Source organism: Watersipora subatra, chromosome 1 (assembly GCF_963576615.1).
Source record: "Watersipora subatra chromosome 1, tzWatSuba1.1, whole genome shotgun sequence".
Taxonomy (NCBI): Eukaryota; Metazoa; Bryozoa; class Gymnolaemata; order Cheilostomatida; family Watersiporidae; genus Watersipora; species Watersipora subatra.
The window spans coordinates 1,571,145-1,598,282 of NC_088708.1; the positions used below are offsets into that span (position 1 = coordinate 1,571,145).

At 38.2% G+C, this 27,138-nt stretch overlaps 2 protein-coding genes across 2 annotated transcripts in view; one reads left to right on the forward strand and one right to left on the reverse strand.

Moving 5' to 3' along the window:
• On the reverse strand, positions 1-5,880 carry LOC137385759 (uncharacterized). Its single transcript, XM_068072299.1, has one exon. It carries the CDS (start codon positions 5,878-5,880, stop codon positions 1-3), a length of 5,880 nt encoding a protein of 1,959 aa, XP_067928400.1.
• A 5,189-nt stretch (positions 5,881-11,069) lies between these two features.
• The window catches only part of LOC137385761 (terminal uridylyltransferase 4-like), a 47,715-nt gene continuing 31,646 nt past the window's right edge, over positions 11,070-27,138 (forward strand). The window contains exons 1-8 of the mRNA XM_068072300.1: positions 11,070-11,228; positions 17,667-18,032; positions 20,089-20,202; positions 20,553-20,730; positions 21,085-21,225; positions 22,200-22,399; positions 24,630-24,737; positions 25,422-25,481. Of these exons, the coding sequence (XP_067928401.1) occupies positions 11,070-11,228; positions 17,667-18,032; positions 20,089-20,202; positions 20,553-20,730; positions 21,085-21,225; positions 22,200-22,399; positions 24,630-24,737; positions 25,422-25,481 (1,326 nt within the window). The remainder of the gene's footprint in view (positions 11,229-17,666; positions 18,033-20,088; positions 20,203-20,552; positions 20,731-21,084; positions 21,226-22,199; positions 22,400-24,629; positions 24,738-25,421; positions 25,482-27,138) is intronic.

Here is a 27,138-nt window from a genome sequence, read left to right on the forward strand (position 1 = left end):
TTACTCAGCACTCATAATTCTGATTAATTTTTGAACGGGCCTGTCTAAGGTAACTCTGGGGTGCCTAGGCTTGCCAGAGGTATCAAGGTCAGTTGTACCAGTCATGATTGAGGTCTTCCTTACCAAGCCGTCGGATCCTTGATGGACGGCCACTACTATTCCAGTTTTCCAGGAGTTCCGGGGTTCGTTATTGTCAACTATGACAACCAAGTCTCCCACTTTGATATTTTGCCGGGGTGCCTCCCACTTTGGCCGGTTCTCAATCTTTGGGAGATATTGCGCCTTCCAGGTTGTCCAAAATTCTTCCGCCATCTGCTGGGTCTTCCGGTACATGGATCTTCCATAGATCTCAGTCCCGTCAAATTGTCCAGGAGGAGGTGGTAGGTGCTGCGACTTCATAGTCAGAAGGTGATTAGCAGTGATAATTGCTTCTGTGTCACTTAGACTAGCTGTTGAGAGAGGTATGCTGTTAACAGTGGCCATAATCTCGTATAGGGCTGTTCTAAGACCTTCAGTAGTCATTCGACGGTCATACTTAGTTGTCATTCCATTGAGAATTGATCTGATAATGCGGATCTGCCGCTCCCAAATTCCGCCTTGATGGCTGGCTGTTGGGGTGTTTATTTGAAACTGTATTTTATTTGCTAGCAGATATATCTTTATTTTACTGTCTTGCATAGAGAGTAGATCTTTTTCTAACTGATTGCGCGCACCAGTGAAATTGGTACCGCCATCACTGAAAATAGTGGTGATTGGTCCCCTGACTGCTTGGATTCTCCTAAGAGCTTGTAGAAAACTGTCTGTTGACAGGTCGTCGACTACTTCGATGTGCAAAGCACGACTGTAGAGACAGGTGAAGAGTACGCCATATCTCTTCAGTTCGGTCCTTCTTTCTTTGACCAAAAAATGGCCAAAGGTGTCAATGCCTACATGAGTGAATGGTGGGCTGAGGTTGGTTCTTTCTTTTGGTAAAAGACCCATCTGCTGTTCTTCCGGTTTGGCACGATTTCTTCTGCATCGTATGCAATGGTGCACAATATTCTTGGCGAGAGTTGAGACGCCGGTCACCCAAAAACCTGCTTGACGCAGTGCTGCTATTGTAGGGTTGTGGCCCTGATGATGAGTAATCTGGTGGTAGTGAGTAACTAAGAGCTTGGCTAGTGAAGATTTGGTCAGTATGACAGGATTTATCTCTTTGTAGCTCAAGGGCGATGTGACTCTGCCTCTCATTCGCATTGTCCCTTTCTCATCAAGATATGGTGTGAATTTGAGAAGTTTGCTGTTCTTGGCAAGTTTTTCTTGTCCTTTTAGACGTTTAATGTCTTCAGGGAATAAGCGTTCCTGCTCTGCTTTGACTATACAGTCTTCTGCTTCCTGCCAGTCCCTCGCGGTAAGTGTGGGTTTTTTGAAACTTTTACTCTTTAGCATGGCTTTGACAAGGGCAAGGGCTCTGACCAGTCTTTTCCATGAGCTGAACTTCTTTATTGTTTCATCCATGTTAGCTTTCACGGTGGCAACTGTGGACAGCGTTTGCTTCACTTTTTTGACCTCTACGCTATCTTGTGTGTACTTGCGGTGGTCAACGTCATCGGAAATATGCTCACTAATATCTAGCTGGCGTAAAAAGGCTGGTCCAGACCACCAGTTTGATTTATTGAGCAATGTAAGGTTGCACCCTCGTGAAGCTAGATCTGCAGGATTGAGAGATCCTGGAATGTGATGCCACTGAGCTACGTCCGTAGAACGCCGAATTTCAGCCACTCTGTTAGCGACAAACATATGATACTGTGCTTCAGTGTTGCTAATAAATCCTAGGGCAACAGTTGAGTCACTCCAGAAGTGCTCTGCGTCGACTGTCAGGTCAAGCTCAACTTGAAGCTGATTCTTCAGTCTTGTCGCTTCAACCGCCGCTTGGAGTTCCAGTCTTGGTATAGTCATAGGTTTGAGCGGAGCTACTCTTGACTTTGCCATGACTAGTGCAACATGCACTTTGTCGTGTTTGTTAATCATCCGTAGATATGCACAGGCTCCGTACCCGTCTAAGGAGGCATCACAGAAGTAATGCAATTGAGTGTTTTTAACCTCTCCGAAATCCTGTGGTTTTAAGCACCTTGGGATACTGACATCTTGCAGATTTGACAGCTGTTCTTTCCAGAGAGTCCAATCTTTTGCAAGATCTTCAGACACCGCCTCATCCCAATTTTGAACTTTCTTGCAGGCACGTTGCATCAAAACCTTTCCTTTCAAAAGGAAAGGAGCAAGTAAGCCGAGAGGATCGTACACCTGTGAAACTATGGACAAGATACCCCTTTTAGTGTTTGGTTTCTCGAGCAGATTGCTGCTAAAGGTGAAGCAGTCGTCATCTGTGCGCCATTCCATTCCCAAGGTTCTCTCTGCGGGTAATTTGTCTTTGCACAAGTCCAATCCTTGAACTCCCTTAGCTATCTCTGTGGTGGGAATTGACTGCAAAAGCTCTCTACTATTACTTACAAACTTGTGTAAACGCAAGTTGGCACTTCCGCATATCTTTGTTGCATCACGGGCCAGTTGAATAGCTTCGGGAACACTAGCAACACTAGTTATTCCGTCATCAACATAAAAGTTTCTTGTTATAAACTTGCTGGCTTCAGGAAGATCGTTGGTGGCTTGCGCGGCTATTTTACGCAGCGCAAAGGTTGCAACACCTGGCGATGAAGTTGCACCAAATAGGTGCACTGTCATTCTGTACTCTGTTACTGTTGTTAAGTTGGGGTCAACCCACAGGAACCTAAGATAATCTCTGTGTTCTGGAAGAACTTTGAAGTTGTGAAACATTTTTTCAATGTCACACGACAAGGCTACATGTTTAGTTCTGAATCTTAGAAGAATTCCGAGTAAGCTGTTTATATGATCTGGTCCGGCCAGAAGTTCGTCATTTAGACATCTGTTTAGAAACTTCACGCTTGCATCAAATACTACGCGTAGCTTCTGTTTCTTTGGATGGTATACGCCAAAATGTGGAAGATACCACGCCTTTCCTTGTGGTGTGCAGTGATCGGGAACTTTCTCAGCATGTCCGCTTTTAATCACCTCCTCCATGAACTGAAAGTAATCTTTTTTCAGATTCGGGTCTTTTTTGAGTCTATGGATTAATTGTTCCAGTCTCTTTTTAGCTTGAGCCTTATTGTTGGGCATAGTTGGTTGATCTTTAAAGGGAAGTGGAAGAGTGATCGACCCATCTTCGGATCGCTCCATTCCATTTTCTAGTGTTTTGGTGAACTTTATGTCATTTTGGGACATCTTTCTTCGGTCATCAATGTCATCAAACTCTGACGCCTGCGCAAGAAGTGTAGTGTGTAGTGACCTCTGGTGTTCATTATTGCCACCGCACAAGGTCCATCCCAGAACAGTTTTGAGCGCAAAGGGTTCGTTCTCTTTTCCAATTATCGTCTCATGTGGTGCTAGTAAGTGTGCGAAATCTCTGCCTATTAGGAGACCTATTGGTGCATCCAATTTGGGAGGGAAGAGTTGAGAAATTTCTTTGAAGAGAGGTATTGAGCTGGCAATTTTCGAGGTAGGAATTTGCATCCGGTTGCAGGGTATCACATCCTGTTCGTATGCTTCTATTCTGTGGTCTTGGCCATCTGGTGCTCCTTCAAAGCAATCCACCACGATCTTGTACTTGCTCAAGTGGCTAGTCTTCTTTCCATTTAGCGTTGTTACGGTAATCTGCTCCGATACACTTGGTGGCTTCAACCTCTTGGCTATGTCTTTAGCTATGTAGGTACTGTCAGAGCCGTTATCCAGTACCGCATAGGCAAGAATTTTATCTGAAGCGTTTGCAGCCGAAATATACACAGGCACAACCATGTTGAGTAGCTCTGTTGTGCCGCTACTGTCGGCAGCATTTGAGATTTTTTCTTTAGTATCAGATGGTGGCTTTTGTTCACCAACTGTCTTGGGTTCTTGCTTACCTTTGTTGACTTTTGTTTCCTCCCAGTCTTGAGCCGATTTATGGAGGCACTGTAGGTGATCTCCTTTACATTTCCTGCACTTGGCTTTGTCCTTGCACTGGGAAGTCATGTGATGTGGCTGTGCACAGCTAAAACAAAGTCTCTTCTTTTTGAAGACTTCAATTGTGTCACGATGTGACATGGCTATTAGCTTGAAACAAGAGGCTGTGTCGTGGTTGTCTTTCTCACAGTACGCGCAGTGTTTCACACTTTTGTCGGTTGTTGCTGTGGTTAGAGTAGTGTGCTGTATTGCTTTGCCTCGTCTTTTGTTGTCATTTCTAGTCTTCTCTGGGGCTCGATCATTTGCCATCAGGGGGGTGTTCTGGATCTCAGCCTGTTCATTTATTAAAGAGTGATAATCATGGAAATCAGCTTCCCTATCCTCATTCCTCTCTAACTGTCTGCTAAGATTCACCCATTTGGTTTTCATCCATCGCGGAAGTACTTTGGCTATTTTCTCTATCTCATCACTGTCATTGAGGGCCTTCAGTTTTGGCACTGAAATCATGGCACCTTTGATCTGTGACAGGAAGTCTGCATACTTGCGTAACTGTTTGCCATCTGTCGCACCAATGTTTGGCCAATTTTCTAACTTTGTTCGCATAGCACGAGCTATACTGCTATCCTTACCATACCTTCTTCTCAGTTGCTTGCGGGCATCCTTATATGCAGCTTCTGAGTTGAGTGTAAAGTAGCCTGATATGCAGTCTTTAGCTTCTCCACTCACGTATTTTTTCAAATACCTAAGTGGCTCTTTGCCTACAAGGCCTTCAGCTTCTATATAACCTTCAAAATCAATCTCCCAGTCATTAAACTCTAGTGGGTTCCCGGTGAAAATGCTGGGTTCCAGAGCTGTGCGTTTAGTGCTTTTCATCGTTGTGACAAGGCATTGTGCAAGCTGGTGAATGGGTTCAAGGTCATTATGTGTTTTTGACTTGACATCTACATTGCCAGGGTTAGGTTCCCTCGGTTGTGGTAGGTCGACTGGACTATGCGACCTGAGCTCATCTGATTGCAACTGTTGAAGTGTGAGATCATGGATCTGCACTGCAGGCCTGCTAGAAGTGATTCGTGTGGAGGGCGGAGGTTGTGGTGAACGTGCATTGCCAGGCTCTATTCTTTTTCTTGTAGTGTCTTCTGTTATACTCGTTGTAAGGCGATTCTCAGGTTTTGTTGGTGTACTGGTAGCTGAACTGTGTGAAGATTGTAATGAAAGAACTGAAATTGGTGCTAATCTCTGCCTGCTTTGCTTTCTCTCTTTGTACAGCCTCATTTTTTCCTCCAGCTGTTTCCTCATCTCTTGCATTGCTGCTTCTTCATCTTGCAGCTCTTTCTCTTCATCTTGTTGAACTTCCAATTGCTTTATTCTTTGCTGTAAGTGCTGCTCCACTGTTTTAAGCTCACTGATATGCTCAGTGTACATACTTGTAACAGTTGTATCAACTTTATTATCAGAAATAACTTGCAGTTCCTCATACATAGAATCAAATTGATTACGAAACTCATTTAGCTCTGTCACATCATTTCGTAACGTTTCAATGCTAACATCAACACCATCAATGTTTTTCCTAACCATATCAATAACATTCTGGTGATCTAAGACTGTTGTGCCGATAATGTTCATTAGCTGCATAGCGTCATTGGACTTCTTTAATGCAGCCAATCTTGAAGAGCGTCTAACAGTGTTTTCACTAATTGTAACGACATCTACATTATTGTCAGCATTAATTGCCTGCTGATGACTACTAGCACTATCCGAACTGCTCAGTTTTTTAGTTTCAACTCGATTTTGCAAACATGTACCTTCGCTGTCAGTGTCTGAGGCGTCAGTGTCTGAGGCGTCAGTGCGCGACTCCACCGTTTCCTCGCCCAGCTCCGCATCGGCCATCCTGGCGCAGCGCCAAACACACAAGCAGCACCAGAAAACAAGTTAAGCCAATACCGGTTAATTTTTAGCGCAGGGAATAATTTTTAGATTTTGCGTAACAATTCAAGGTGTCAGCCGCTTTCAGATACTGTCAACTTTACAATAATTGAAAAAACAGATTCAAATGATGCACATTTACATAAAATAAGGTCCTAGTAAAATTAAAACGGTTTGAAGCAAAAACAACGTGAACCCAACTAGTCTATGAAGTGTAATTGCCCTACGAATGAATCGTGAGAGTGTTCATAAGGTATCATCAAGGTTAACAAACAAGTTGTATGATTGCACTAATACAATCTGATAGGTTGGTGATCTGTTACTATTGATCAAGTAAAAATGCTATATATTAGCAGGCAAGAGTGTTATTGCATATAGATATGCAATCTGTTTTGGCAAATGGCCACTGAAAATTGCAAACGGCTACTTAGCTGTTGTGCTATTAACTCAGGCTTGCGGGTGTTGCAGCAGATTGGGTCCTTGTTGATCCAAGTTCTCTGCAGCCGTGCCTTTGTTTCTTGTGCTCAGGGTTGCGGTCATACAGCAATCGTCTTCTCTTGAGATAATTCTGTAGCCGTGCCTTCGCTTGCTATTCTTTATCTTCTTTTAGGAAAGACTTCACTGTGGAGACTTTTACGTCCCGCTTATAATTACTTGGGGTTGCTTGAAGAAGGAATAAGTTTCACTGCTAGTCTTTGTTTTATTTAGACTACCGTGAAGTCTGTAAAACATAACTTCACATAAACTAGGCGAAAATGTTACATAATACTAACTAAGTAATAAAACATAAACTGGACAACCCAATAGCGTAAAATAACACACAGTATACAATATAGAAGTCATGGAACTAATGCTGGTGGTTGCCTAACCTTTCCATTAAAGGTCTTCCAAATGCCAAAATTAACTTTGTTGAAACATGTATCTTTACAGCAAATAAAATGTATTACATCAAAAATACATAAATTAAATTCACTGACCTTTGTCTCCTTTTAACAACCTTAGTTTAATAAAATTGTTCTGAAGTAAACACTGTTTCCAGTACTAAAGCTTCCAATTAACTGTCTCTGAAATCGGCTGACTTATTTGAATTTGAAGAAATATAAACTAAAGCACCAAAAGGGGTCCTCGGATTGGTCAATCTCTCTGCGAGTGCACCTGACAGTCCGATCAACGTCAGGACAGGCAGCAGGCCAACGGTAAAAACGTGGAATTCACCATCGACGCACTCAGTGACACGACGCACTCATTGACACGAAGACAGCAGGTCACATTGGGCCACCTTATTTAGTGCTTGTAGCTGTTAGATAATTAAGAGGCAGGATGTCTTCCTGTAAAATGTTTGTTATTGGTTTCATTATTATAAGTCTCACGCTCATTAAAAAGGTCTTTAGTCTCAGTCTTTAAAAGGTTTCTACATATATCTTAAACTATGGTAGTGTATATCTTAAACTATGGTAGTATATATCTTAAACTATGGTAGTGTATATCTTAAACTATGGTAGTGTATATCTTAAACTACGGTAGTGTATATCTCAAACTATGGTAGTATATATCTTAAACTATGGTAGTGTATATCTTAAACTATGGTAGTGTATATCTTAAACTATGGTAGTATATATCTTAAACTATGGTAGTGTATATCTTGAACTATGGTAGTGTATATCTTAAACTATGGTAGTGTATATCTTAAACTATGGTAGTGTATATCTTAAACTATGGTAGTGTATATCTTAAACTATGGTAGTGTATATCTTAAACTATGGTAGTATATATCTTAAACTATGGTAGTGTATATCTTAAACTATGGTAGTATATATCTTAAACTATGGTAGTATATATCTTAAACTATGGTAGTATATATCTTAAACTATGGTAGTGTATATCTTAAACTATGGTAGTGTATATCTTAAACTATGGTAGTGTATATCTTAAACTATGGTAGTGTATATCTTAAACTATGGTAGTGTATATCTTAAACTATGGTAGTGTATATCTTAAACTATGGTAGTATATATCTTAAACTATGGTAGTGTACATCTTAAACTATGGTAGTATATATCTTAAACTATGGTAGTGTATATCTTAAACTATGGTAGTGTATATCTTAAACTATGGTAGTGTATATCTTAAACTATGGTAGTGTATATCTTAAACTATGGTAGTGTATATCTTAAACTATGGTAGTGTATATCTTAAACTACGGTAGTGTATATCTCAAACTATGGTAGTGTATATCTTAAACTATGGTAGTGTATATCTTAAACTATGGTAGTATATATCTTAAACTATGGTAGTGTATATCTTAAACTATGGTAGTATATATCTTAAACTATGGTAGTGTATATCTTAAACTATGGTAGTGTATATCTTAAACTATGGTAGTATATATCTTAAACTATGGTAGTATATATCTTAAACTATGGTAGTGTATATCTTAAACTACGGTAGTGTATATCTCAAACTATGGTAGTGTATATCTTAAACTATGGTAGTGTATATCTTAAACTATGGTAGTATATATCTTAAACTATGGTAGTATATATCTTAAACTATGGTAGTGTATATCTTAAACTATGGTAGTGTATATCTTAAACTACGGTAGTGTATATCTCAAACTATGGTAGTGTATATCTTAAACTATGGTAGTGTATATCTTAAACTATGGTAGTATATATCTTAAACTATGGTAGTATATATCTTAAACTATGGTAGTGTATATCTTAAACTATGGTAGTGTATATCTTAAACTATGGTAGTGTATATCTTAAACTATGGTAGTGTATATCTTAAACTATGGTAGTGTATATCTTAAACTATGGTAGTGTATATCTTAAACTATGGTAGTATATATCTTAAACTATGGTAGTATATATCTTAAACTATGGTAGTATATATCTTAAACTATGGTAGTGTATATCTTGAACTACGGTAGTGTATATCTTAAACTATGGTAGTGTATATCTTAAACTATGGTAGTATATAACTTAAACTATGGTAGTGTATATCTTAAACTATGGTAGTGTATATCTTAAACTATGGTAGTGTATATCTTAAACTATGGTAGTGTATATCTTAAACTATGGTAGTGTATATCTTAAACTATGGTAGTGTATATCTTAAACTATGGTAGTATATATCTTAAACTATGGTAGTGTATATCTTAAACTATGGTAGTGTATATCTTAAACTATGGTAGTGTATATCTTAAACTATGGTAGTGTATATCTTAAACTATGGTAGTGTATATCTTAAACTATGGTAGTGTATATCTTAAACTATGGTAGTGTATATCTTAAACTATGGTAGTGTATATCTTAAACTATGGTAGTATATATCTTAAACTATGGTAGTATATATCTTAAACTATGGTAGTGTATATCTTAAACTATGGTAGTGTATATCTTAAACTATGGTAGTGTATATCTTAAACTATGGTAGTGTATATCTTAAACTATGGTAGTGTATATCTTAAACTATGGTAGTGTATATCTTAAACTATGGTAGTATATATCTTAAACTATGGTAGTATATATCTTAAACTATGGTAGTATATATCTTAAACTATGGTAGTGTATATCTTGAACTACGGTAGTGTATATCTTAAACTATGGTAGTGTATATCTTAAACTATGGTAGTATATATCTTAAACTATGGTAGTGTATATCTTAAACTATGGTAGTGTATATCTTAAACTATGGTAGTGTATATCTTAAACTATGGTAGTGTATATCTTAAACTATGGTAGTGTATATCTTAAACTATGGTAGTATATATCTTAAACTATGGTAGTGTATATCTTAAACTATGGTAGTGTATATCTTAAACTACGGTAGTGTATATCTCAAACTATGGTAGTGTATATCTTAAACTATGGTAGTGTATATCTTAAACTATGGTAGTATATATCTTAAACTATGGTAGTATATATCTTAAACTATGGTAGTGTATATCTTAAACTATGGTAGTGTATATCTTAAACTATGGTAGTGTATATCTTAAACTATGGTAGTGTATATCTTAAACTATGGTAGTGTATATCTTAAACTATGGTAGTGTATATCTTAAACTATGGTAGTGTATATCTTAAACTATGGTAGTATATATCTTAAACTATGGTAGTATATATCTTAAACTATGGTAGTATATATCTTAAACTATGGTAGTGTATATCTTAAACTATGGTAGTGTATATCTTAAACTATGGTAGTGTATATCTTAAACCATGGTAGTATATATCTTAAACTATGGTAGTGTATATCTTAAACTATGGTAGTGTATATCTTAAACTATGGTAGTGTATATCTTAAACTATGGTAGTGTATATCTTAAACTATGGTAGTATATATCTTAAACTATGGTAGTATATATCTTAAACTATGGTAGTATATATCTTAAACTATGGTAGTGTATATCTTGAACTACGGTAGTGTATATCTTAAACTATGGTAGTATATATCTTAAACTATGGTAGTATATATCTTAAACTATGGTAGTGTATATCTTAAACTATGGTAGTGTATATTTTAAACTATGGTAGTGTATATCTTAAACTATGGTAGTGTATATCTTAAACTATGGTAGTGTATATCTTAAACTATGGTAGTGTATATCTTAAACTATGGTAGTGTATATCTTAAACTATGGTAGTGTATATCTTAAACTATGGTAGTGTATATCTTAAACTATGGTAGTGTATATCTTAAACTATGGTAGTATATATCTTAAACTATGGTAGTGTATATCTTAAACTATGGTAGTGTATATCTTAAACTATGGTAGTGTATATCTTAAACTATGGTAGTGTATATCTTAAACTATGGTAGTGTATATCTATAGCAGGCCCTATTGTGTCTTTGTAATTATGTAACGCAGCCATGCAGTCGCGCAGGCTTAGCTGAAGAGCCAATCAATTTAGTAGTAGAGTCAGTCATGTGCATAACTGCGCGACCTGAAATAATAGGCTGCTGCAGGGGAATTTTCACAAAAGATGACGCAATCAGCCTTTATCTGATTCATCACAAGTTAGTATGCATGTATTGATATCACACTGCATAATGCACTATTACAGCACTCGGCTGCCTTCCGCTACTCCTCCATCTCTGTCAAGTAGGTTGCAGGTAATTTTGTTGCGTTTCCTATCATCTCAACCATAATGTCTGCCAGAGGCCGAGGTCGCGGCCGGAGGAACTTATCACGAGCGGACAGAGACTTCATCGACTACGTCAAAGATTATAGACAGACAGTAGGACAAAATTACCTTCAAGAGTTGAAAGAGGACGACAGCATTTCTTTGCTGTCTAGCCTATCAGAGGTTAGTATAACCTATCAAAGCAGTCAGCGAACTTGATAAAAGAACTGTTGGCTATGAGTTCAGTTATTCTACTGCATGACACAATATTTTCTCAGAAAACTCTCCTCAGGTGTATTTAGGACAATTTATATTCTTATGCTAGTCCAGCTCAGCTGTGTTCGAGCAAATACTGAGGATCGAAGCAGCCCACTCTGATAAAATCTTAAAAATCTGTCTTGACCCGGAATTATCCACCACAAATCTTACCTCTGTATCTACTAGTTTTCTCTAAAGCAATAAAATTGGTTATATCTAACATTAAAGTCTAAACTCTAAATGCTCCTTATCACTCTAGGGGAAGATAACTCTATGGTTATATCTAACATTAAAGCGAACAGACTGTGTTGACTGTTTGTCAGAAGCTAGCTTCCTCAATCCATGATCCATAGCTTGTATACAACTTTCTTCTATGCTATCTATGTCATATTTTTACAGTTTGTTAAGTGTGAGCAACTGACTGTCACTGAAAAGTGGATAAATGGGTCACACAATTGTCTGGTAACAAAAAGGGCCTATTGACTGAACGCCTGCATAATCTATACACAGTCAATGCATGGTCCAGAGCGACTCTTAACCAGGGGGAATTCCCCCCAGAGGAGAATTTGGAGATTTTTTGGGAGGGGAGCATTCGTTATTTTGTTATTTTACTACCATTTCTCTCAAATTAAAGTTTAGTATGAGAGAAACAGTAGGACCCTCTCTTCTACATGTTCCCCTTTAGTATGAGAGAAACAGTAGGACCCTCTCTTCTACATGTTCCCCTTTAGTATAAGAGCAACAGTAGGACCCTCTCTTCTACATGTTCCCCTTTAGTATAAGAGAAACAGCAGTAGGACTGTCTCTTCTACATGTTCCCCTGTCAAATCTGAGAGTCAACCTAGTGCCATTGTCAATTAATAGTACACCTCTCTACCTATAGAAACTTTGTGTATGTCTATAACTTTATAACTCTATATCTAGTTATGTTAGTTAGGTACATTTGATCTGCATCTTTTTCGTGATGCCACTGCCGCTGCTCACTATTGCTATACTATAATAAATGTGGTTATTAAAGACAAGCCAACAGTGTACAACAACCATTTTCCTTGTATGGCAGCATGTGAGACTAGGCATCGTCTCACTTCTACAAGGCTAGCTTTCTGTCCGCCTGTTACACACTACACATCCGAATACATATAGCAGTTTAAATGTCACACATCATATGCCATTCGCCAGATGCTGTACGCTGCGTAATGCACGTTATACAGCATACCAAACACAACACTGCACATCTTATCTTTAAAAGCACAGTCATTCACTACACATTACATACCTCACTCTACGCACCACCTACCACATACCACATCCCAGTTTCACACACCGCACGCTATAAACTACACATAGTAACAACCAAGTTACACTGGAAAGGTTTTGCTTGCAGGTGCTGAAATACTTTTCACATGGCAGTTTTCGTATTAATTTTACCAAAAGAGTGTGCATACTTGCTGCAATGCATTGCATGAAGAAATCTTCATAGACTAATCTATATACATTATATATATAATGTATATTATAGGAATAAATTATGCTCACTCTGTTTTAAGCATACAGCTATAGAGTTTGTAAAGCATACAGCTATACTGTTTGTAAAGCATACAGCTATACAGTTTGTAAAGCATCCAGCTATACTGTTTGTAACGCATACAGCTATACTGTTTGTAAAGTATACAGCTATACTGCTTGTAAAGTATACAGCTATACTGTTTGTAAAGCATACAGCTATACTGTTTGTAAAGCATACAGCTATACTGTTTGTAAAGCATACAGCTATACAGTTTGTAAAGCATACAGCTATACTGTTTGTAAAGCATACAGCTATACTGTTTGTAAAACATACAGCTATACTGTTTGTAAAGCATACAGCTATACTGTTTGTAAAGCATCCAGCTATACTGTTTGTAAAGCATACAGCTATACTGTTTGTAAAGCATACAGCTATTAGCAATTATGAACTAACAATCTTGTTTACAAGAGGAGTTAGAAATTGTATAGTAGGAACTGTCTGTGCCACTGGAGGGTCTGAGTCTGACTAACTCATGCTCGTCTACTGAAAGTGCTTTTCCCCTGTTTTGTTTAGAGGCCAATAACTAGCCATGCATGCATTATATTATAATATGATTGATCGTCTTACTAATTCAGCAGCTAGTCACAAAAATCATTGTCAATCGTTCAAGTGTGAGTTATGGTAAGGTATGAGTTATAGCTAGTTATGAGTTATGGTGAGTTAAGAGTTTTAGTGAGTTATGAGTTATGATGAGTTATGAGTTATGATGGGTTATGAGTTATGGTGAGCCATGAGTTATGATGAGTTGTTATAGCGAGTAACGGTGAGTTATGAGTTATGTTGAGTTATGAGTTATGTTGAGTTATGAGTTATGGTGAGTTATGATGGGGTATGAGTTATGATGAGTTATGGTGAGTTATGAGTTATGGTGAATTATGATGAGTTATAGCGAGTTATGGTGAGTTATGAGTTATGGTGAGCTATAAGATCTGGTGAGTCATGAGCTATGGTGAGTTGTGATGATAAAAAGCTACGCGTAGCATTCTCTTTATCTTATCTTCTGGCCCTATCTCTCCCTACCTACTCTCCAGGCCCGTATTCCCTGGAGCGGCTGGTCGGCTGAGCCGCCCCAACTTTTTAGGAACTTTCCGCGGCTAAGTACAGTCAAACTCGGATAACTCGCCCTCGGAAAAAATGTAACATTTCATCTCAAACACAAGGTTAACTCGAACGGATTTGTTTGGTCCGTTCCCACGCAATGATAAATTGCTTCAGATAACTCGACCTCAACATCATTTATTCGAAAAGTTATTTGCCCAACGGCTATGTAGACGGTTTTTATCGCTGTAGAATATCACTTTATTTCAAGACATAGAGACAAACATCAACTTTTAGTAGTTCTTAGACGCCCTTATTATCCTCATCGGTGGCAAAATATTCTTATTAATGACTTTTATAAAGGTTTGAAAATATCAAGTTTTACCAAACAACCGCTTGGCCATGTCCCATCGAAAGCGTAGAAACCTCCGTATGAACTTAAAATAAAATCGGCAAAATTGATCTTTGTTAAAACGCTCAAAAGAAAAAGATGTCCTTTTTCTGAGCGTTTTAACTGCGGTCAAGTTTTGCCTATTTTAATTTAAAAACGTCTCGTCAGTCATATCACCTAAAACAAAACAAATATCAAAAAATAGAAAAAGGTTGATACTTTCCGATAAAAAATTTTAAAACTTTACATGAGAGGCCCGGCTGAGGCCTTACATAAGAGAAACCTGTTGGGGGCTTACGCCGCCCCCCCCCTCCACTTCCCCAGGTGTTCATAACTAGTCGCCTAACATTAGCCGCCCCAACTTGCAACCAGTGAATACAGGCCTGCTATTCTCTATCCCTCTCTCTTTTCCTACTTTTTCCCTAGTTCTTCTCTTTCTACCTATTTTCTCTCCCTACCTACTCTTTCTACCTCCTCATCCCCTATCTCCTCTATTTACATGTACTTCCTCTCTCTCTACACTCAAAAGGATCAATAGCTTAACACATTATCCTCTAAGTCCATTGAAAAAAGTATAGCAGAGAATGGCTTGCAGCAGTCTGTTGCCTACTAGCCAGTAGTAGGTACTAGCCATTAGTGGGTACCAGCCAGTAGGGGTTGGTGTGAGCCATCAGTACCAGGAGGCAGCCAGCGCTTCCAACTGCATCTGTGTTATACAACAGACCGATCAGTCAGTCAAATCTAATTAATACGATATATATATACTGGTATACCAAGTACCTCTTCCTTATCTGCTTTTCATTCAACATCAAGTCGATAATCCTTGAGACTTGAAAGAGTGTGATGTGTGAGCCTGCTGCTGCTATTAGCAGCCGCTAAGACAGCATTTGATCATCTTTTAGAAACCTTCTAGTCTACAAGGTAACAAAAACACCCACGATTTTGTCATTGTAGCAGTACCAGGGTCACAGATCTTTTAAAAATAGCAGTATCTAAACTTCTAGATACATCTAGATAGTACTAAAAAATTTATGGGGTCATCTAGAGAGTGCTAAAATTCTTAGACAAGTTTAGAGAGTACCAGACACCTTCAGACTCATCTAGAGGATGAGAGACACTTTAAGAAAGATCTAGTGAGCATTAAAGATCTCTAGATACATCTAAAAGTGATGAGAATTCTAAACACATGTAGAGTACCAGAACTTTTAGCTACATCTAGAGGGTGCCAGAAACTTCAAAAAACCCAGAGGGTGCTAAAAAATGTGAGACAACTCCAAGGGATTCCAGGAGTTTCTAGATGCTACCAAAAGCTTCAAGACGCTTTTAAAAGTTCACGGATCTCGAAATATTCAACTGCTTTAGTTCCTTCTTTATATGTTATCTTTTAACATTAGCTGTTGAGTCTGTACTGGACCAACTTTATCTTGATTTATTTGAGTATGCCAGGCTAGAGGATAACTGAGTTAGTCCAACTGTTTATTATGCACACCAATTCTTTTTGCCCCATACAATATGAACCAACTAGCTAGAAGTGCCACACACCTATTGCACCAACTAGCCAGAAGTGAGAGCATTAGGTGAGAAATCTGAATGGTTGAATATAAAATGGCAGCATAGATTACAAATGCACCGATTGGTTGTTACATAACAAAGGGATAAAGAGAGCAGTTCAAGGATACCTGATGGAACCCGGTCTGTCAAATAAACACAGACTCTTAATTACTGTTAGTGTAATACAAGCCAACTGTGTTGTTATAAACTAAAAACAACAGATCAGCTAGTGTGCAAACAACATACAGATTTGCTCCTTCATAGTGATGGCATCTATAATTGTAGCTGTGATTTTCTTTAATGCTAGTTCAAATGCAACTACAGGCAAGACAGCTCCAGAACATGTATTAGTGTATTAACTTGTTGGTTTGTACCAGGGCAGTATCCATCTGTTTGAAAATAGTACTGTATGGAGAGTCCAAGAGGGGTACCGAGCGCCCTCTTGGTGGGGGGAGGGGGGTCGGGGGTTCTCCCTCGGGAAAATTTTTAGTATAGCTAGTCAAAATGGTGGAAATTTAGCACGCTTAGCTCCTGATGGGGCACATGTTCTAACAGAAAATTTGACATTATTATTCAGTTTTCTAAATATTAAACTGTTTATTGAGATTGTCTTTAACAACGCTTATTAAAAATATAATGTGAATGGGAGCTGCTAAAGGGGTTGGCCACAGCTAGCATGAGGTAGAATTATCACCGGGTACAAAGCTGAATAGTGCAGGAGATGAGTAGTCTCCTATGAAATAATTTAATTAAATAATATTGTAGAGTTAAAAAGTAAAATTAATAGAGCACCATGTTAAAAATAATGTACTTATACTATAGTCTATAATACTGAGCAAGTAGTACCTAGTAGATTTAAGTTTGAGCTATGCATGTTACATGCATAGCTCAAACTTAATTTATTTCTATGAACAAAATCTTTTGTACATAAGCATTCATTTACATATCTACTACTACAAAAAATACAACCATGTACAATTGTCTCTGTATGAAATGCTTGGAAGCATTCCTTTCGTTAGAGTCCAACGCTATAACGTTGCCGTGCGAGTTACCACAACGATCGTTTTTCTCTGTATATTCCAAGTATTATAAAAGTCTAAAAAGTTTACATCACTTCCATCATCTGAATTATTGTTATTCTAATCACACCAAAAAGTCACTCACAATCGGAGAATCAAATAATATTTTATTTTACGGTTTTGAAAGTCGAGCCCACGGACTAGCTGGGTCACTCATTCAAGAGTTTTCGCCACGCACATACAAAACAAAAACAACTTGTGGTTTTTGTTGTGTATGTGCATGGCGAAAATCCTTGAGTGCGTGACCCGGCTAGCCTGTGGTTGAGCCGATGTTGACTGGTATTTCAAGCTTTCTTTCTATGCTTTCTTTCAAGCTATTCTTTTCCAAGGAGGCGCGATTTCATTAGCACAAAGCAACGCCTTTCGGATAATCGTTTCATATCTTAATTTATCGACTAATATCTTGTTGATGATATTTAAAACTTACTAGCATTCATATCCTTTGTTTAAGGTTACGAGTCGGCAGCTTTATACTAAAAGCGACGTAAATGCCGTTTCCCCCACAGCCGATAAACGACATTTTGGCCATTTCCCCAGCCAAAGTGTTAAAATCAAGCAAAAATGACCTGAATTCCGGGATTTTGAGCTTCAAAAAATGGTACTGCCATGGCAGTAGCTGCAGTATAGGAGGATACGGCCCTGGTTTGTACTAAAGGCTGAGAACATCGCAAATTAGCAAGCCATTACTGAATAATACACTCTGATTGTTCCTTGGCAATGGATTTATTTCTCTCCAGAAATCTGCTTGGGATAAAACAGATCCAGAAGTAGTCATAGAAGTAGCCATCGGAGTAGTCATAGAAGTAGTCATAGAAGTAGCCATAGAAGTAGTCAAAGAAGTAGTCATAGAAGTAGTCATAGAAATAGTCATAGAAGTAGCTATAGAAGTAGTCATAGAAGTAGTCATAGAAGTAGTCATAGAAGTAGCCATCGGAGTAGTCATAGAAGTAGTCATAGAAGCAGCCATAGAAGTATTCATAGAAGTAGTCATAGAAGTAGTCATAGAAGTAGTCATAGAAGTAGCCATGGAAGTAGTCATAGAAGTAGCCATAGAAGTAGTCATAGAAGTAGCCATGAAAGTAGTCATAGAAGTAGCCATAGAAGTAGTCATAGAAATAGTCAAAGATTAGCTGGCACTCTGAAACTGATAGAACTGCTAGAAAGCAATCCGTGGAGAATAGCAGAGGTTGTAAGATATCAAGGACAAGATCTCTTATAAGCTATTTAAGATAACAGTAGAGTTGCTTTGCTGTCAATGTGGCTGTAGTGCTTATCTGATGCTGATAGTGCTTGGCTGATGTATTTATGGTCCCTAATAAGCCTCCCTCCCATTTTCAACAGGTATGACCTGATTATCACAAATCAAAGCCTCAACTCAAAACCACTGATTAAGGAAAGGAGAGATGCTGACGTGAAAAAACTCCTGTGCCTATTATAAATATGAATTAAGTCTGTGACTGCCCGCTTACTATTTGTCTGTCTTACTATTCAGCCTGTGCAGCACCTGTAGGCAGGCATGTGCAGCCTTGTATAGAGCTCTATAGCTAAATTTCTGAGACTGTTCTAATGGTTGTGTTGCAAACATGTTTCCCAAAGCAAATCAATCAATAAGCTTTGGGAAACAGGCTTATCAATTGATAAGCTTTGGCCATGTGTCTATTAGAACTCATGCCTACAGAACTTATGTCTATAGAACTCATGTCTATAGAACGCATGTCGATAGAACTCATGTCTATAAAACTCATGTCTACAGAACGCAGGTCTATAGAACACATGTCTATAGAACTTATGTCTACAGAACTCCCATTTTTCTATTCATTTGATAGATTTTAGTCTCTACTACCAATAAGCCGATCGAAGGCCCAGGATATCTGTCATTCTCACTGAGCCTGTAAGTGGTTATTCAAGAGGCTTGTTCTTAAGAACCAGATAGAATTTGAAACCAACTATTTTTGGTGAAAAGCATGAAGCAAATGCGTATGAAGTTTGGATGAAATTGGCCATAAAATATGAAACGTTTACGCAGATTTAAAAATACAATATGCACACAAATGCATAATATTAAGAGATACATGGGAAGTTTTATTCGTAGCATCATTTGCTACCACCTTGCCTAGTCTGCTCAAGAGCAGTCAATAGTCACATAGCATGTGAGCATTACATTACAGTGGCTCATATAACATGTCAACATTACATTCCAGTGACTTATATAACATGGGAGCACTACAGTGACTCATATAACATGTGAGCACTACAGTGACTCATATAACATGTGAACATTACAGTGACTCATATAACATGTGATCATTACAGTGACTCATATAACATGTGAACATTACAGTGATTCATATAACATGTGAACATTACAGTGACTCATGTAACACGTGATCATTACAGTGACTCATTTAACATGTGAGCTTTACAGTGACTCATATAACATGTGAACATTACTGCAGTGACTCATATAACATGTGAACACTACAGTGACTCATTCAACATGCGAGCATTACAGTGACTCATATAACATGTGAACATTACAGTGACTCATATAACATGTGAGCATTACAGTGACTCATATAATATGTGAGCACTACAGTGATTCATATAACATGTGAGCACTGCAGTGACTCATATAACATGTGAGCATTACAGTGACTCATATAACATGTGATCATTACAGTGACTCATATAACATGTGAACATTCCAGTAACTCATATAACATGTGAACATTCCAGTGACTCATATAACATGTGATCATTACAGTGACTCATATAACATGTGAACATTACAGTGACTCATGTAACATGTGATCATTACAGTGACTCATTTAACATGTGAGCTTTACAGTGACTCATATAACATGTGAACATTACAGTGACTCATATAACGTGTGAAAATTACAGTGACTCATATAACATGTGAACATTACAGTGATTCATAACATGTGAGCATTACATAACAGTGACTCATATAACATGTGAGCATTACACTAACTAAACTGGTGTAGTACTTTCATAGATGAAATACAAGGGATTAGTCAAAGCCTCGCTTTAAGTCACGTGAGACTTGAATAAGTAAATATAACAATTCTACAATTTCCGTACCAGTTACAGCTGTGTTTACAACAAGTGTTCTTTTATTAAATTAACTCAATACAGAGATCTAAACGGTTCCCTAATGCCCACTTCCTGTGCGGGGCCTGCAAGTATTACATGGAGGAGGAGGAGATGGAGAAGCATAGAAAGACCTACGCACACACACGGAAGATAAAGGCACGTAATATAGTCCTTTATTGAGGGGCACACCAGAGCTGCTTTAGTCTGAAATTTAAAAAATTGAATGTTGTTGGGAATATTAAAGCATAACAGAGCCACAATAATACTTCTTTTGTACATTACTTTTAATTAATTGAAGTGCTATTTTATATGCAAATATTTTCAAAAATTTCATAAGCTGCCGCACCATTACTTGAGTAATTTCATGAAACCTTGAAATATTTTAGCAGTTTCGTGAAACTTTCAAAGAAAATAGTGATTTTTCTATTTTTTTACAACTTGAAGGAGTTGTGCTCACTACTCTTCAAATGGCTATATTAACTACCTTCTCTGCTTTTCTTTAAAAGGTGTTGAGAGAAGATGAGGTCTTGGAGAGCATAGAGGCTCCCTCAGGTGAACATCTAGGTGCCCTATCAGAGTACCTGAATACAACTTATCAAAGGATTAGACTTCATGATGCTGAAAAGAGAAGGCAGGTGGTCGAAGACTTACAGGTGGCAGTGCAGCAGAGACATCTACTCTCAGGTACCCATGAGCTTGCATAGGCATAAGTGAAGTCTTCTAAAAGTACCGGAACATTCTTAAACAATTGAGCAAGCAGATCGAAGGCTGATTCCATGATAGACACAATTTGGTGAAGATGTTCTAGCTCACTCTTTTTACACTGTTGCCCTAAAAATTAAATTGCGCTGAAATGCGAAAGTAATTAAATGTACTTTTTATTTTGATTAACTTCTACTTATTAGAGTAAGTACAAAGTTACAGTATTATTTATTTGCATCAACATAAGTGGCCCAACATCTCTTCTCTGTTTCCCTTTGCATCAAACACAAAACATTTACAAGGTAAACTACAAACTATATACCTATATTGAAACAGGCGTCAATCTGGAGCTGAGTGGCTCAGTTCGAGATGGGTTTGCAATCAAAGATAGCGATACAAACATAAGGATTATGGCTGCAAAAGATGCCAACTATCTGATTATTTTCACGGAAATTCACCAAATCCTAAAAGGTCAAGGTATGTTGTAAAAGATCAATGTTTGTTCTAAAAAGTGAGGTATGTTCTAAAATGTTATGGTGTGTTCTAAAAGGTCACTGTAAGTTTGAAAAGGTCAAGGCATGTCCAAAAAGGTCAAGACGTGTCCTAAAATTTCAAGGTATGTTTTGAAAGGTCAAGGTATGTCCTAAAAGGTCAAAGTATATTTAAAAAGGCATGGTATGTTCTAAAATGTTGAGGTATGTTCTAATAGGTCAAGGTGTATTCTAATAGGTCAAAGTATGTTCTAATAGGTCAAGGAGTGTTCTAATAGGTCAATAATTGTTCTAATAGGTCAAGGTGAGTTCTAATAAATCAAAGTATGTTTCAATAGGTCAAGGAGTGTTCTAATAGGTCAAGGTGTGTTCTAATAGGTCAAGGTGTGTTCTAATAGGTCAAGGAGTGTTGTAATAGATCAAGATGTGTTCTAATAGGTCAAGATGTGTTCTAATAGGTCAAGGTGTGTTCTAATAAGTCAAGGTGTGTTCTAATAGATCAAGGTGTGTTCTAATAGGTCAAAGTGTGTTCTAATAGGTCAAAGTGTGTTCTAATAGGTCAAGGTGTATTCTAGTAGATCAAGGTGTTTTTTAATAGGTCAAGGAGTGTTCTAATAGGTCAAGGTGTGTTCTAATAGATCAATGCGTGTTCTAATAGGTCAAGGTGTGTTCTAATAGGTCAAGGAGTGTTCTAATAGGTCAAGGAGTGTTCTAATAGTTCAAAGTATGTTACATAGTTTTAAAGTGCAGACTGTAAGTGTTGCGGCTAACCATGTCTCTGACCTGAGTGTTCTTAAATATGTCGTTCCATGTTATATGTTGTTATCAAAGCACATTTCACTCGTACTTGTTATGTATATAAAACACATTTTTATAGCATAGCACTGAAACTATTTCGCAGTGAACTGTCAATTGTATTTTAAGCGTGTCACCAGTGGTTCAATGTTTATAAAACTGCAGGTAGGCGCTACTCAAACATTCTCATGGACTTGGAGTCTCGTTCTCCCTTCATCAGTTTCAGCACTCCAAATGCTTCAGGGACGTTTAAGCTGCTGGTGCTAGATGATGGGAAACACAACACGCACATCATATTGTCTGCGTACTCCCAGTGGCATCCCGAAGTGCAACAGTTGGGTTGTCTTCTCAAACACTTCGCCAGAGTAAGAGCTATGATTTCTATTACTAGGTGCTGGACCATGCAGTTATGTAGCTTTACATTTGACTTCCTTAAAATCTCATAAAATAGCTTCCATTCCTTTTGTAGAAATTCTTTAAATTTCAATGTCATAAGCAGCTAACCGCCCTTGATTTGTCCCGTAAGATCTATTTTTTGGTTCTATGAAACAATAGTTTCAATGTAAATCTCTACCAGCACCAAAAATTTTCTCCCTCACTTGTTTAGGTGTATGGGCTATATAATGCTGTCAGCAGCGCTGTTCTTATAGGGGTGTTCTTACAGGGGTGTTGTTACAGGGGGATTTTTACAGGGATGGTGTGTCAAAATTTATATTTAGCCCTCAATGTAAAACTGACCTTAGGAACAGAAATAAGTTTTTAGAAGTATCTCTCTAAAGAGTATGTTGTACTGTACTTTAACGATGTAAATAGGTACGCAGCATCAAACACATGCTTAGAATGGCTGCAATGTGTTATACACTTACAGTATTTCACAAAAACAGTACGCCTGTCCCACCTCTTGTTACACCCTGCCTTGCACTTTTCTCTGGTAACTTCACTGGAAGTGCTTTTGGTTTTTCTACTTGTACACTAGAAGAGTACAAGATGAGCACACAGTTTTACCCGCATCCATAATTTTGGAGTATCCATAGTTTCTTACCAGGCCTGATTCCCTGGGGCGGCTCAGCCGCCCCAACTTTTCAGTGATTTTTAGCGGAGAAGTACTAAGAATTGCAGTCTAAGCTCATTCACTTGGAATTTCCAACAACTAATTTACTAGCAACTAGCGTTCTATACTGTTTCCGTGGTGATCTCGCCAAATGAGTGATCTTGTGAGAGTTTGTTAAGACTTGGAAACTGAACTTTATTGCTTATAGTGGGGGTGTTAAGAAGACCCCCAAACTTGAATTTTCCTTATCATACAAAACTTATTCAAGGTAGAGTCAAAACATCGATGAGGAGCACTATTGGGCAGGTTCGTCTAAATAATCTAATATTACACATATATAAAGAGGTTGAAATAGATACAGAATCAGTTGTGAAAGATTTCTGCCATGGACACATTGATAGAACAAGAGCTATTGCAATAAAGAAGTAATAGCTCTTGTTCTGTCAATATCTCTTACAGAAATCTGTAGTGTCATGAGTTTTTTATCGTCCGTTGAATAAAGAAAAGGTTTTGCCTACCATGAACCATAAACAATATATTTATGTAAATTTTGATGCTTACAATTGATTGCATTTATGCATACTTTGAGGGTTGTTGATGCTTAAAAGGTCCAGAGGTTCAGGGTGCTGCCCTGAACCCCGTTGGGGGGCTTACACTGCCCCTCAAACCCCCAGGTGTTCATAACTATCGCCTAACTTTTGCAGCCCCAACTTGCAACCAGGGAATACAGGCCTGTCTCTTACATTCTGCTTTCAGCAACATGTGACAGAACCAGGCATCGCTGTATTACTGTATTGTAGCCTTGCTAACGAACCAAATACAACGTATTGAGTGTTGGTCAAACACATTTATTAGAGAGTGAGCATTTGGTTATCGTATCCTGTACAGATATAAAAATAATTGTAAAAAACTCGGGTCATGGTTTCATTCATACATTACCGGGCATCCTCCTCCGTCAATGCACCTAATCAAGACCAAGGCTACATTATTTTTTTTACTTTGTGATGGGTAGGTGAATGGAGCCTGACTGCTTCACATGTACTCAATCACGTACGTACACGTAGCGAATCTAAAAGGACCCTAGCTTGTTTGACATCAGAGCTTTGAGATCTCCATACTTGTACCGAGCTGCAGAATGTTGTTATATGTGGCAGGCAGTACCAGTCTGCTATATGTGGCATGCAGTACCAGATTGCTATATATGTGCGTGCGTGTGTGTGTGCGTGTGTGTGTGTGTACGTGCGTGTGCGTGCGTGTGTGTGCGCGTGCGTGTGTGCGTGCGTGCGTGTGTGCATGTGCAAGCGTGTGTGTGTGTGGTATGCAGCTACATACTATGATAAATATAGTATACACAGGCCTTGTGTGTCACGCAGCTACATACTATGATAGATTATGCAGCTACAGGCCTAGGAGATAAACCTGTCTTTAGCTAATGGTTAATGGTTACAAAGTATGGTTTCATACAAGTATTGTACAGTAAATGGTTGGAACTCTTTTCTGATTGCTCTCGCTACCAAGCATTTACCTTGTCTATGCTTTTGCAGCAAGCTGGTGTCACAGATATTGAGAAGGGAGGACTACTACCGATGTGCATGCCAATTGTGGTCATTCATTACATTCAGCAAGAAAAGTTGTCGCCAGTTCTTATCAAGGTTGGCTCACCATATCTGCAGTGTCTTCACATAGCATCCTGCATGTACATATGACTGGATTCTAGTGAATTATTCATGCACTTGATGTGAATCAACTTTCAACATGACAGTGGTCTGTATGACAGCGGTCTGTGTAACAGCAGTCTGTATGACAGCGGTCTGTGTGACAGTGGTCTGTATGACAGTCGTCTGTGTGACAGTGGTCTGTGTGACAGCGGTCTGTGTGACAGTGGTCTATATGACAGCGGTCTGTGTGACAGTGGTCTGTATGATAGCGGTCTGTGTGACAGTGGTCTGTATGACAGTGGTTTGTGTGACAGCAGTTTGTGTGACAGCGGCCTGTGTGACAGTGGTCTGTATGACAGCGGTCTGTGTGACAGTGGTCTGTGTGACAGCGGTCTGTGTGACAGCGGTCTGTATGACAGTGGTATGTGTGACAGCAGTTTGTGTGACAGCGGTCTATGTGACAGTGATCTGTGTGACAGCGGTCTGTGTGACAGTGGTCTGTATGACAGTGGTCTGTGTGACAGCAGTTTGTGTGACAGCGGTCTGTGCGACAGTGGTCTGTATGACAGCGGTCTGTGTTACAGCTGTGTGTGTGACAGCGGTCTGTGTGATCATTGTCTCTCTACAGAGTTTTTAGAGTAATACCGAATTATAGGAAAAACATGACATCTTTTTAAGGCTGATGAGCTGGTAGGAGCAACAGATGAAGACATACAGGAAACGGTAGACAAGCAGATAGTAAGTGTTGTATGTATTTGTATACAAGCGATCTTTTCCAACTAAGGATGAGCTAAAATTGTCACATACAGTATTTCTGTATGTATTTCATTAGCAGTAGGTTTCATTATTGGCTATGTGTATAATAGTATATAGTACGTAGTGGGGGTCCTACCACACAAAGTTGTCATCAGAATAGTCACTTTTAAAATCACTGTCACCTTTTTCAAGATGGTAACCAAAACAACCTCTTTCTTCACATTTGTTATTTTAATACAAATATCCATTCTGGTGGCACTGGGTTGCGTTAAAAACCTGAAACTTACTCAGTTTGAACTTCTGCTAGCCAAAAGCATGGCTCAACCAGTGACCTTCACAAACTTATTAGTGATGTTTGGGAGCGTTGCTGATTACTCCGCGAAGAGTGACAGCCGTCTTAGGTTTTTAGGGCTACATTTCTTGCACTAAAAATAGACCGAGATTGTCTTTAAGAATCACTGTCAGTCACAGACATGGAAACGGATTTGCTGTCAATGTCGTGGCATTTCATTGCTGTTTACTTTAATTATTTGGCAGTCAATAAATGCTGAGCCAGATGCTTTAAACCAAAACTGGTGAAGTTTTGGTTGAACGTGTTGATTTATGGACAAATAATAAGTTAGTAAAGGTACGGCTACACGTAACAAATTTTTCGTTGGTTTTAACCAAAATCACGAAATGATTGAAACACACAGAATTATTCTGCGCTGCTAGAATCGTGCTAGCGAGCACGATTCCAGCAGCTTTTGCAATTAGTATAGTCCAAGAGACGTATAATGACACACAATAAAAGTATAAGTGCAATTCAACATAGTACACACGATGCAACTGCTTAGATTGTGTTATTGTATGTATTTATTGTTTGGACGCTATAGCTACAAATTGTTTATTTTTTAATTATATTTCCTTTTTAGCAGCAAAAGTTATGTGGTAGAAAATGTTGCCATCTTTAGTGCAATCGAGTCGGTTGCATCTTATTTACTATGGTGAATTTCCGTAATACTTTTCTTGTGTGTCGCATTATATTATCGGGCTATATATATCTTAAAATTTGCTAGAGTCGTGCTCGCTCACCAACATTAGCGCAACTTAAACATTTACATTGTGTGTTTTATGTTGAATTGCTTTCGTACTTTTATTGTGTGTCACGATACATGTCTTGGACTATACTAATTGCTAAAGCTGCTAGAATCGTGCTCGCTAATAACTGATTTAACTTGTTAAAAGCGTTTCGTCAACGAACTCGGTGAGCATGCACAGCTCAAATAATTCTGTGAATTTCGACCGATTAATTCTGTGCTTTTCGTGATTTCGGCCTGAACTCAGAACAACGAAAAATTTGTTACGTGTAGCCGTACCTTTAGTAATCCTACTTACACAATCATCGTCACCTACATTGATAAATGGTCGTCTCGTCTGTCACTTTTTAAATATCCCTGTCGTCGGATCGTCAGAATCATCACAAAACATGGGAGGACCCCCGTAGTAGTACATTGTATATAGAGCGTAATAGTACATTGTAGTATACAATACATGTTATATAATACATAGTAGTACATAGTAGTATATAGTACATAGTACTTGTATTGAGTACATTATATATAGTACATTGTACATAGTAATTGTATTTAGTGCATTA